The 13661-nt window shown below is 31.5% G+C and overlaps 1 protein-coding gene across 1 annotated transcript; it reads left to right on the top strand.

The window, feature by feature from the left end:
• The first annotated feature begins 691 nt into the window (after positions 1-691).
• Positions 692-1381, top strand: LOC134237612 (uncharacterized). The gene has a single exon (XM_062719741.1). It carries the CDS (start codon positions 692-694, stop codon positions 1379-1381), a length of 690 nt encoding a protein of 229 aa, XP_062575725.1.
• The last annotated feature ends 12280 nt before the right edge of the window (positions 1382-13661 follow it).

Genomic DNA, 13661 nt, shown 5'->3' with positions numbered 1-13661 from the left:
ACTGGGAGTAATTTTGCCTTTTAAAAGTGGTTGAACATCCATTTATAATACTTTTGGAATAAATTATATCCTAGGGCCGCAGGCTGAATAATGGATACCAAAACCACTGCCCAAGACATCATGCGATGTGACCTGTGTGAGACAGTTGTGGTACAGATGCACTGTGATATATGTCTTGTCAACCTGTGTACAGCTTGTGTAGGTAACCATGTTTCTGGGGATCTTTCAAAACCTCATAAAATTGTTAACTTTAAGAACAGAAAAAACTGTTCCCCTCTACCCTGGATGTGTAACTCATGAAAAAGAACGATGTAAAATGTACTGCAAGCATTGTGATATTCCTCTCTGCACAAAGTGCCTCGCGTCTAATCAACATCTGGGTCATAAATTGGCAGAAATGTTGCAGATTCTTAGTAAAAAGAAGGACAAAATTATTCAAGAGCAAATGGAATTAAAAGACACATTATATCCAATATACCAGAACATTTTATCTGAAACAGAAAACAGAATAAACCAGTTAAAAATGCAATTTGAGCATCTCTCAACAGCCATTACAATTCATGGAGAGGACTGGCACAGACAAATTGACAAACTTGTGAAAAAACTTAAAACTGAAGTTGATGAGATAAAAAATACACAATTGAAAACTCTACAGAAACACCTGGATGGAATCAAACAGAAAATTTCTGACATGAGAAATGAAATTCATTCACTTGAGGAAGAATTGTGCAAATTTTTGAGTGTAAAATCAAATGTAGAAGCATATAGAAAGATTCCCGAGAACATTTCACCTTCTGTACCTAATTTCACATCAGGTAAAATACAGGAAGCTGAACTAAATACATTGTTTGGAGTTTTATCAGCAAGTTCAAAACCTTCCGATGAAAGTAAATACAGCTTGAAATCGAAGAAGAAACCATCAGAAAGTGAATCCTTTTTTCAATCCAAACATCTGATGCATGAACCAGAGACTGTCGCCACCATAGACACGGGGTACAATATGTTTGAAAAGGTGCAAAATCTGAGAAATGAAGGGTTCTGGACAATTGGTCAAGATAACACCATGAAACTCTTCAGCATCAGTAAGGGATCACTACTTAATTTAGTTATAACTAAATCAGGGAACGAACCATCGGATATAGCAGTGACAAAAAGCGGAGATCTAGTTTATACCGATTACTATTATAAAAGCGTTAACATTGTAAAGAATAAGGAAATAAAGGAGGTAATCATATTAAAGAACTGGAGACCTAACAGTATCTGCACTACATCCTCAGGTGATCTTCTGGTAATACTAGAGAGTGATGATGAGAAGCAATCAAAAGTTGTTCGTTACAGTAACTCTAGTTACAGAGAGATACAGATCGAGCATTCAGTTTGATGATAAGGGCAAACCTCTTTATACCCCTTTGTTTATCAAATACATAACTGAGAACAAGAACCTGGATATCTGTGTGTCTGATAATGGACTACAAGCATTAGTGGTAATCAATCAGGTCGGGAAACTGAGATTCAGGTACACTGGACATACTCCTGCTCCAAAGAACAAACCATTCAGTCCACGAGGAATCACCACAGACAGTCACAGACACATCCTTGTAGGTGACCTTCCAAATAATTGCGTCCAAATCATAGACCAAAATGGACACTTCCTATCCTACATAGATTGTGGGCAGAATTATTTTGCGGAAATTTGGACAAATACGAACGACAATCTGTTCGTTGTTTACCATGGAAAGAGTTATATGAAGAAAATTAAATATCTGCATTAAAATAATCAACCTTTGCAGATATAACAATTATACATGAAAATGAGAAAATCAAGAGAACGAATTTGTCTTGTATGAAGTTTGTCACATCATTGATGGAAGAAAATACAGTTTGGGCTTTAATGTACCTTAAAAATTTAATGTTATTAAAAAGTAATAATATTGGCTTTAACAAGAGTTGAGTAGACGAATCATGAAAGAATATGGCATGATTAAGCAGGACTATTCTGGAAATATGGCGTCATTAATTTGGTATATTTCGAAGTTTAATGCAGAAAAGCCTTCTAAAAAATCATTTCTGTACTCATTTTCCTTTAGAAAATAGTGTATGCCACCGTCGCCCCCTTGAATTTTTGGATATATTATGTAAATTTGTTTGAAAAATCACATATATCAAAACAGTGGCAGAGTATGTTTTGTGAAAGAAAATTGTACTGAAATTTGATGTCTTCTGCAACTTTTAAAGAAAATACGAAAACAAGTTAATGACGTCACAATTAGCATTTAGGAGGTCATATGAGAAAAAACGATTTGTGTATTCTCACTGCATAGAATTCCTATGATTCAGAAAGAGTTTTAATTTCTTATATCACTTTCATAATTTAGAAAAATACAGGGCTTTCTTAATTTGTATTGAAACTGTACCTTCTTCTTTGAAAAAAAAATAAAAAAAATCATTTTACACTTTGTAATCATTTTCCTTAGATGTTTTAGTAGTATATTCATTTCAAATGTATTTGACAAAAACTGTCTATACATCGGACAGTGTCCAATGCATGGATAAAATAGTCCCCCTTTCCCAGAGATTAAGATATTTGATACCCAGATGACAGCTTCTTTTCCCAGGTAATGAATATATAAACTCAGCATATTTAATAAATGCAGGATTGAACTGTCGATAAATGAAAACTACACGTAGAAGTAGGATCTCTTTATTTCTACAAGCTTCAGTTTTTGAGTAAAAAGGAATGAGTTTACACATCTATAAATCCCGAATAAAGAACGGTTTTCCTATTATATAATGATAAGGATTATAACTTTTCCTATTCTATAAAGTCCTGGCAAGTATATAAAACAGAAGGAATTAGGTTTTAAATTGAAAATTAAATATACTTGAATACCGTCACGTGACGTGTGAGGAACCATGTTATTTGCTTACTAATAAGATTTCGAATAATTGAATCCCGTTATTAGCAGACCTATTTTTTGTATTCGTATTAAGCAGAATTTGTCCAAAATTTTGCTCTCATATTGAGATGACTAATCATGACATTCTGTTCTTTATAATTTGTCGAAAACCGAGGCCCCGCGTCAGCGGCAGGCGTTGACACGATAAAGATCCCTCACTGCTCTTTTTATCTTCCGTCTACATTATAGTACGAGTGTTTTTAAAGTGAGGACTTCAAAGTTTTAATATCTCGAGTCTTTTCGATTTGTTTAACATTAAAACAATGATATTTGTTCAAATCGATGGTATTTGATGACGTATGAAATATATATAGAGGATATTAATATTGTGTGATTTGATGTTGGCTGTATCCAACGAGTTGAAATGGTATATATATTCGCGAGACTTGCCGAGCGAATATATACCATTTCAACTGAGTTGTATAAAGCCAATATCAAATCACACAATTATAGATGTTCTATTCATCTCATATACGAACTTTGAGATTTTCCCTGCAAAACTTAATGAATAATTGCTTATTCAAATTGATGACGTATAACTTAATGACGTGGCACCGTTGATGTTGACATTCCTCGAAAGAAAGTAGAATGTCTTCCAAAATTTAGAAATTTTGCTATTTGGTCTTTGGAAACATAATGTGAAAATTGCTGGAGCTTTAAATCAAGCGAACTTCTGACTGAAAGTTGTAAGGCCCGAAGGGGGATCGTGAAAATCAACTCAGTGTACGGTGGCAGTACAAAACGTGCCAGGCAAAGCTAGGCCTACTTCAGTACTTGTAGATTCATCGTTGATCCATGGTAAGTTACACTTAGATTATTAGGTATGCATACGCAGTATTATATATAAAGCTTAGTTTAATGAATCTTATAACAATAACTTCATTGCTAGGCTTTCCTATTTCCGAATACGATTTAAAAGTTGGAGAGGAGGGTGGGTAACAACCGTCATCAGGTAGCCATTACAGCTCCTAGATCTTGATAAAATAAGACACTTCTTTGACATATACGAGTCTTTTTATTGCCTTTAAAGACATAATTGCTCTTTATCATTCGATTTATAAGGGTGAGAAATTTCACAAATTTTAAAAAGTTTCAATAATATAAAATCTTGAATGAGGATTCATGTCAAAACCTAAAGCGCTCTGAATAAAGCATCTACCCGCGGATAAAGCTTAAGTTTATCTAACGGGCTGTATCCCCAACACGTATGAAATAAAACACTAAATCATCATTCATATGGTGTTCATGTAGACAGAATTAAACTAGCTCCTTGTAACGCCAATCTACTGGTATTTCAGAGGGTTTTCGTTCATCAAGTGATTTTAAGTTCAATAATATTACTGCAGGCAAATGTTAAGAAGATTTGTACCAGTCATGCGCATTGACCGAAAAGCCATCCAAACACATCACATGCTAACAGTAGACATCAGAGGTCATGAACCTATAAACTTTGAATGATTGAACGAATGAGATAGGCATTAGCGAATTATCATACATGCTAACATATTAAGTAAATAATACTCATGTGACATATTTCTACGGCAGACTTTAACTTAGCCCCAAACAACATCCATTCCTATTTTTTCTATATCAAGCACAAACTGTACACAATATATTCATCACAGTATCTTTCAATGAAATGCTCCTTATCCTATAGATAATGGTAAACTACGTGTTATAACATTTGCAAAATTTTACTGCCCCTCTTAAAAGTTAGTATATTTAATCAACATACATAAAGAATGAAAAAAAATTGAAGGTATATTACAAACAGTAGAGTATTTGCTAATAACGTTTAAATACCAGTACAAAACAATAATTGTAAAATACCTGAGCTGACAGGTATAGTAAACATGTGACAAGTGATCAAAGTACAAAGATGTATAAATATATATATGTTTAGATGAGCATTAACAGCACACCTTACATTTACATAAAGTCAGGTCATATTTTTATTTTTGATTCTTGTTTATCCATTATTTTCTTGAGGAACTTTATATGGAGATCTATAAATACTTACAGAACTAAATATTTTTAACAAAACGTCTAGGATGTGAAACTAATGTCCATGGAAAGCATCTCTACATGGGAAAATTCTAGTTACATTATATAACTTCAATTATTATAGACTTTTGCATTACCAGTTGATTTAACAAATTTAACGTAAACAATGTCTAACTTGAAAAAATCATTATGGTTAAAGTCATACTTCTATTCCAGTCAAGGAAATTATGTAAGATTTGGTACATATATATGCTTTCGCTTAAGCTACCGTGAATTTGATGATAATTAACCCCCACGCCAAACACAACAGAAAGAATGGTAACCGGTTAACCGTCGAACGATGCAAATATCGGTTAGTAAAACTGCTATTCTGTTACGCTGATAAAAATATTTTTTTCATAGTAAATACGTTACGTATAAAATAATTTTTATGTCACTTATAAATGTATATTGACACATTTCCCTAATTTAATTACCGTTAAGCTTGCTCTACTGGTTCACAATTGGGATCAATTGGTTTTGATTAGTTTTCACAGCGTATATAATTGATGGCTTTGATTATCTGAGGGGGATACATGTTTTGAAGACCTGATTTATAATTACCTAATTTAGACCTTTGATAATCAATTCAATTTTTTATTTTCTCATGCCAAATGGCACATCAGACAAATACATGTACATTGTTTTATAAACAAGGTATACACATATTCAGATCTTTCAATTATATAATAAATGTTTACATACATATTATAAGCTACGAACAATTTAATAAATCTATTCTTCGTTGTAAAGCACTGAACAAAAATTTTCCCAATTTAGACATTTCTTTGACATTTTGAACACTTAACAATTGTATTAATTTAAAGACACTAGGTTTTTTTTAACATAATACTGTTTGATATATTGGATTCTGGGATCTTGATATATAGGACATTGAATATAAAATGAAACTCATCTTCTACTTCATTTAAGTCACATAATAAACATTTTCTGTTATTCTGTTATTTCTATTTTCATTAACATATCTACCTTCTTCAACCCGTAATTCATGACTAGACAGTCTAAAGCTTGTAATACATTTTTTGTATGCATGTTTAATAGGTTTTGATAAATAATTCTGTAAACAAAAATGGTCTATAAAATGTTGATACAACTTTCCTTCAGTAGACATCTTAATACTATGAAGAATTTCTTGACTATACACATCAAAGAATCTTTGCTTAACTATAACACATTCTCTAGAAGTATCAAAGTTTTGGAACAGGAGATAACTTAAACCCATCTTATCAAATTCATTCTTAATTTCAGTAAACCATTTGTCATTATTCCTTACTTTTTCTTCATAACATGCTTTTAATATACAGTTGTTTGTATTTTTAAGTTTAAGCCAATATTTCAAAATTTGAAGTTTCCTTCAAAGATACAAAGGTAATCTACCTAATTCATAATACACCATATTGTTTGGAGTACATAATTTTACACCCAAGTCTTTCTTACAAAAGTTACTATGAATTTTTTTTCAACATCTTTGGCCTTGTGAAAACCCCATATTTCAGCTCCATATGATAAAACACATTTCACATATGTATCAAAAAATGCACATTTTGTTCCTATGTTTAGATAAAAATTATTCATTCTTGAGTTAATTGAAAAAAATGCCTTCCCACCTTGATCGGCAAGATGCTTCTGAGTGATATGGAATTTCCCATTATAATTAAACAGCATACCTAGGTAATTGAATTCATTGACAATTTCAAGTTCTTTCTCATCGTACATAAATTTTTCTGATATCTTTACATTTCCTTGATTTCTAAACACAACAATTTTTGGTTTTTTTTTTCAGTGTTAAGTTTCAACTTCCATTCTTGATTATATGAAAGTAGAGAGTCTAACAATTTCTGCAGTGAATCAGCAGATTCAGCCATTAGTACCATATCATCAGCATAAATAAGCAAGAACATGTTTAGTAAATTGAACTCAAAAGATGGACAGTTGTTTCTTATAAAACGTAATTCACAATCATTAACAAAAAGAGAGAACAATATTGGTGATAGCACCTCACCTTGTACTAGACCAACTCTATTTTCAAAAAATTCAGACATCACACCATTTGACTTAATACATGATATAACAATGGTATAGAATGATTTTATTGTTTTTAATAGTTTTCCTTCAATGCCCTGATTTATTAACTTAACCCAAAGGCTGCTCCTATCTATAAAATCAAATGCTTTTTATAGTCTATAAAACAGCAGTATAGTCTTCCACCTCTGCGACTTAACTGTCTGGTAATCATTGTATGTAAAACAAAAATGGCATCAGTAGCAGAAAAACCTGGTTTAAAACCGAACTGATCATCTGATAATATAGACTTTTCCAAATCCCATTTTAATAAACGACTATTTAAGACAGATGTATAAAGTTTACCTAAGCAACTACTCAATGTGATACCTCTATAATTATTGGGGTCATTGGGGTCCCCCTTTTTAAATACAGGGACTATGTAACCTTGAGCCCACGATTCTGGAAAATACCCAGTACTAAATATAGAATTAAAAAGTTTAACTAGACATGGTACAATATGGTTTTTACATGTAATGAAAAAATCGTTCAACATACAATACTCTGCAACCTCTTATTGCGTTTTAATTTGTTGATTGCTTCATATACTTCTACTCCTGTTATCTCTCTATTAACTCTTCAAAAATAGCATCACCTGTTATATCATAATTTAACGGTTGGTCCCTTTCAGGCAAACTTCTATGATCATCATCCATCAAATTTTGAAAGTATTCCACAAATTCATCAATAGATATTGAACTATCAGTACATGATTTTTTGTCTTTGGGAAAAGCTTCAAAAAGTTTTTGGGATTGTTTTTCCTTAAATATTGAAAAAAAAATTCCCTCGTATCTCTTATAATACTTCTTACATTTATCTTCATAATTTTTATAAATTGTTTTATGGTGTATCAAAGATTGGTGATTTTCTATGGATTTGCACTTATTAAAGTGCATCTTTATATTCCATATATTTTGATTTACACTCATCATTGAACCATGGTTTAACTTCAGTTCTCTTATATCTTATTCCATTGCTGCTAGGAGTTCGTATATCACACTGAGGTAACATAATGCTGTTAATAACATCACAAAAGGATTTAACACAACTATTTACCTCATTCTGATTACATATTGGTGTATCAACAATGTTCATAAACTCTGACATATTATGTTGGAGAGCATTTAAAATTTCTGTACAGTTTGCCTCCTTCCATTTTACAATTTTACTTACAGACCGAACATTCCTACTTATATCTGTACATTCTTTTGTGTTACCAAAATTATTTTTACCACATTTTACATGGAAGAGTAATGGGGAATGATCAGATAGAGTATTAAATGTACCAACATTGAATTTTTCAATATTCTGTATCATATCTTGTTCACATAAGAGGTAATCAATAACACTTGTTCCGTTTGTACTGCAAAATGTTACGATACCAGTAGGATCATCAGGATGTCTACCATTAACTATTCGTAAACCAACACTTTTACATAATGTTAACAATTGTCTACCATAATGGTTAATACATTTATCTTGTGTTTTTCTTTCAACCTTACAAATGTCAGCAGTATATAAGTAGAGAGGTTGTAATGTATTTGTAATATTTTCATTAATATTATCATTGGTGATATAATCATCATTTTCTCCGCATCTGGCATTGAAATCACCCGATATAAATATATGACCATGAGTGCTATGTTTAACAAAAAAGATCATATAAGCATTGAAATAAGTCTATGTCCTCTCGCTCATAGAAAACACTTCCATGGGGAGGAAAATAACAGAAAATAAGGTATAAAGGTTTATCATTGAGCCGAACATGATTTAGTTTTAACACTACTATAGTATCAGAGATATTTTCTAATAAGCAGACATATTTAAATATTTCTTTTCTAATAAATATGACTAAATAAATATAACTAAACCACCTCCTCTACCAGTCTAACGAGGAAATTTAAGTGATTCGTAACCATCAACCAAAATTATGTTACAATCATTCTCATTACAACTTTCAGAAACACAAACCACAACTGCTGAATTAACAATATCAATAAATTCACTTTCTGTTTGCTTGTTCTTGAGTACTTTGCCAATGTTCCAAATAAGTACCCGGAGCGGATTAAGGCCGTGGATAGTATCCAAGTCATTGATAAATACGGAAAGTGTAGCAAAAAATCATCCGAGAAACCGGGTACTCGATCGGAAGATTCAGCGAGTAACCAATTACTAAAAATCGTCCGATTTGCCAACACTAGTATAATGCAAAATTGTCTCAATTGAGAACATATTATACTTATTAATATAATTTGAACAAAATTGAAAATGCGCCATACATATTTAAAACAGACAAATAGACACAAAAATTTACAGAACAATATAAAAGGAACTGCGTCAGTAAAAGTGGTAGTATATCGGATCTTATCTTTCATATTGAGTCTATTGTCTTTCTTAATTTGTCATCAAAACTCTTCAAAACACTTGAATTATACATTTATAACAAAAATATAACTGAGTTTTTGTGCCTAAAATTCAAATATGGACTCCCGTACCAGTGCCCAGGACGTGATGCGATGTGACCTGTGCGAGATCGCTGTGGTACAGATGCACTGTGATACATGTCTTGTCAACCTGTGTAAGGCCGGTGTGGGAGAACACTTTTCTGCTAATCTCTCAATACCTCATAAAATTGTTGACTTTAAGAACAGAAAATCAACACCCCTTTACCCTGGATGTGTAACACATGTCAAATAACGATGTAAAATGTGCTGTAATCAATGTGACTTTCTTGTCTGCACTAAATGCCTTGCTTCTGTTCAACATCTAGGTCATAAATGGTCAGAAATAATACAAATGCTAAATGAAAAAAGGACACATTCATTCAACAACATACTGAATCGAAAGAAACAGTTTATCCAGTATTCTAATACATTGTCACTGATGTACAACACAGAACGAGTCAGTTAGAAAAGGAATATAAAGATCTCTCAACATCTATAACAAAACATGGAGAAGACTGGCACAGAGAAACTGACAAACGTGTCAAGAAACGTGAAGTTGATGAGATGAAAAAACAAACACATACAAACTCTACAGAAATATGTGGATAAAATAAACAAGACAATGTCCGACATCAAGGATGAAACCGAATCACTTAAAGATGCTATAATTTCTAAAGACTTTTCCAAAGTCTCTAGTCCATACATCCAACATAGAAAAATATAGGAAGCCTCCACCAAAAATTGTACAATCTTTACCCAAATTCATCCCAGTAAAAATCCAAGGAGGAGAAGTCTGTAAATTGTTAAGAGTTTTATTACCAAGTTCAGTGACTTTTGATGAACATGGTTTCAGTAAGACATCAAAGCTAGATCCTCTCCTCCAGTAATACATCTGTCTGATGAACCAGAGACTGTCACCATCATATGCCCTGATTTCAGTACTGCAGGTATATCAAATCTGCTTTACAATGTGGCCTGTCTGAGTGATCAAGAAATGCGGAAAAGTGGAAATAACAACTTCATGAATTTATACAACATCAAACTGTATAGTCCCTGCTAGTTTTCAAACACAAATTACCATTTCTATTTAAAGCTGTATAATTGTGATGTGGAAAGAAAAATATGGTGTTTTAAATCTCTTTCATCTAACATGCCTAAATATATAAGACATATCAGCGAAAGTTTCATCTAGTCAGACACCAGAGAAGAATTCTACCTTAAGCATACAAGTTGGAGACAAAGACACATTTATTAATAAGTATACGATCTTGGAACAGAAATGTGGGTTAACATAATGTTATCAGAAACAAAAAATGTCTGATTATTCCGTCAAACAAAGATTATATATACTCGAGATTCTCAAAAATACTTTACCTGTTCATTTTACACTTTGGTCTAATTTTAAGAATTGCTTCAGTTACATAACTTTGTTTATCATTTTTTTACTGTGTTACAATGCTTTTACAAGATCTGGAAATGTGAAATGATAAACTCTTACCATGATCTTACTAACGTTTTTGAAAGATTTTGATCACCTTTTTAGAGATTATCTGTTATACCATAGATTGTATATACCTATAGCTTAGATTGTCTCAAAACCTGTTCAGTGACATCTCATGGCTTGAAATGCCACAGGATCATAAAAAACATACACAACTTCAAACATAAACAATTTTGTTAACTTATTTTATACCCTGAATCATTTTGTTTTTCACCCTGTTTTTGGCATTCAGTAAAGCATGAACTGGGCATGAATTGCACGATCCTACAGGTAGCATTTTCTTATCGATAACATGTTTAAAAAAGTATTGCTGGACGATAACGTAAAAACATATCATAATTGTTTTTTGAAAACAATTAAAAATCATGAATCTTAACTTATTCTGTCCAGTATAGTGACACCCTTAAGGATGTCTCTTTTTTCATATTTCTTATTTCCTCCAGTATTTTGAGTTTTTTTTTATGGGGGAATCTATAGTTTAAAATCATATTGGCCACTGGTGATCCGTGATGTTCTGCGACTTCATCCTTTTTTCTCTTTCTTTTTTTTAATGAATATTTTCCATTGGAATTTGATCTTTTCAAGGAAGATAAATATTGCGTCATTATTTAAAATATGAAAATTGTTAAGATAACCATTATTAAATAGGACTTCTATAGATTTTTTTTCGCAAATTTACGGATTATGACTACACACAATATTTAGAGTATTAGTTGTAAGCAACTCACTTTTAACCTGCTCCGCGATCCGGTTTTCGTCATATCGAATTCTTATTAAGTTGGAAATAAACTTTGAAATTTTGGAAATTCTGATACATTTCATTTTTTTAATTTTTTGTTGAATATTTGCTACCAAGTTTGGATACGATATGACAAATAGTTGAAAAAAAAGTTATGACAGTAATAAGCGAACATTCCGAACAACCCTCGTATACATTTACAGTATATACATTATCATATAACGAATATTAATTAAAGTTAACTAAATAAAGGGAAAATTTTATTAAATTGTTTCAGGAAATTTCATTATACTGATTTGATGATCTCATATGGATCATTATTTTAAAAGGAAAATGTCATATTTTGGGATATATCATCTCATGCAATAAAAGATATCAAAATGACTCACGTTTAAAGAGCGCCACACCTATAAATATGCATCGTCTAACAAAGTATGATTATTCTAGAACTATTTATGATTAAAAATGAGCAAAATGAGAGAGAGAGAGAGACCGACAAATATATAAATGGATGTTATATTCATACTTCTGGTCTAAAGACAGATATATAATAAAGCCATCTTGCATGAACTTTTTACAACCCTCAAATGTAAAGGTTATGATTGCAATTAAAGAAAATTATTCTTTTTGGTCAGCATATGGAAAAGAATAAAAAATCAAAGTCCTTTTTGATAGAGGAAATCCCATTTTCTTCATCAATACTATACTTTAGATAACTCAAAATGTCTGTAGTTACTGAAAAATTTAACAGTATCGAAATTAGTAGAAAGCTTCGTTTGCATACGTTTTATCACTAATTTAAGTCTATTAGAATACTACACAACCCTCTCCAAAATTTTTCCTGATATATACCTGAAATATACTTGCATGAACAACAAGAACTACAAATGAGAAACAAGTTTTTTTTTAAATAAAAATAATCATTCTTTTTATTTTTAGACATTTTGATAATGAATAATGATGTTAAGTAAACTGCAACTAAGCAATTATAAAGTGAAACATCATGCATGTTATACATGTATTACCAAGATAACTCCAACATTTTAAGGATAATAACGTATATTCAAGATTTTGCAAATGACATATGACATTATGAGATATTTGCTGGAGAACCTAATTACTGTTTTATTTTTACAAAATGTATTTTGATGTCCATCAGCACAATAACTCTCAAACTTATGTAAAATAAACATACTTACATTTTTCTTTTAGCATTTTAAGAAGTAAAATTTCGATAGACGAATGTATTCATTAGTTTTGTTGCTATATTCTATCATCTTTACAATTTTGTCAAACAAGTGCCGCTTCCAAGTCTACAATTCCTTAATTTAAGGAAGCAAAAAAGTTTAATTTTATTTAAAACACTAAATAACGGTCATCAAAGTGTTTATATATTTCATACAAAACTGTATTCAGCATATATCCATTACATATTTCTATGTAACTGTTGTTTAATATATCCAATTCTTGCATCTGTAGCTTCTTGAATTCTGTGGAATGGAACCTGTTTAAGCGACACTTCAAAGGACAGTAAAGCCCCATGTAAGTCTCCAACAATAAGCTGACAGATTCCAAGTATCTGCCAAGATAGGTCTCTCTGATAGACTGGTATATATTTCCGATTGGGACAGAGTAATAGTTCCTGTAGCTCTATCAGTGACTGTAAACACTGAGATATATTACCTAATCTAAAGTGGGAAATCACAGATAACATTTCTGTCATAATAAATGGTGATAAATGAACGAGTGTGTTTCCAGTTTGCTCTATTACATTTAGTTCAAGGTCTAATTCTTCAATACATGGAAAAGTGATGAATAAAGGAACATGATTTGCCCAAGATAGATTCATTCTCCTAGACAGCGATATATTATTTACAGTTTCATTATAGCTCTGT

The sequence above is a fragment of the Saccostrea cucullata genome, unplaced genomic scaffold (assembly GCF_032062105.1).
Source record: "Saccostrea cucullata isolate Sc308-1 unplaced genomic scaffold, CSIRO_AGI_Scuc_v1 ctg396, whole genome shotgun sequence".
NCBI classification, from domain to species: domain Eukaryota; kingdom Metazoa; phylum Mollusca; class Bivalvia; order Ostreida; family Ostreidae; genus Saccostrea; species Saccostrea cuccullata.
Note: the sequence above shows the minus strand (reverse complement) of the source record. Positions and strands in the feature narration are given on the sequence as shown.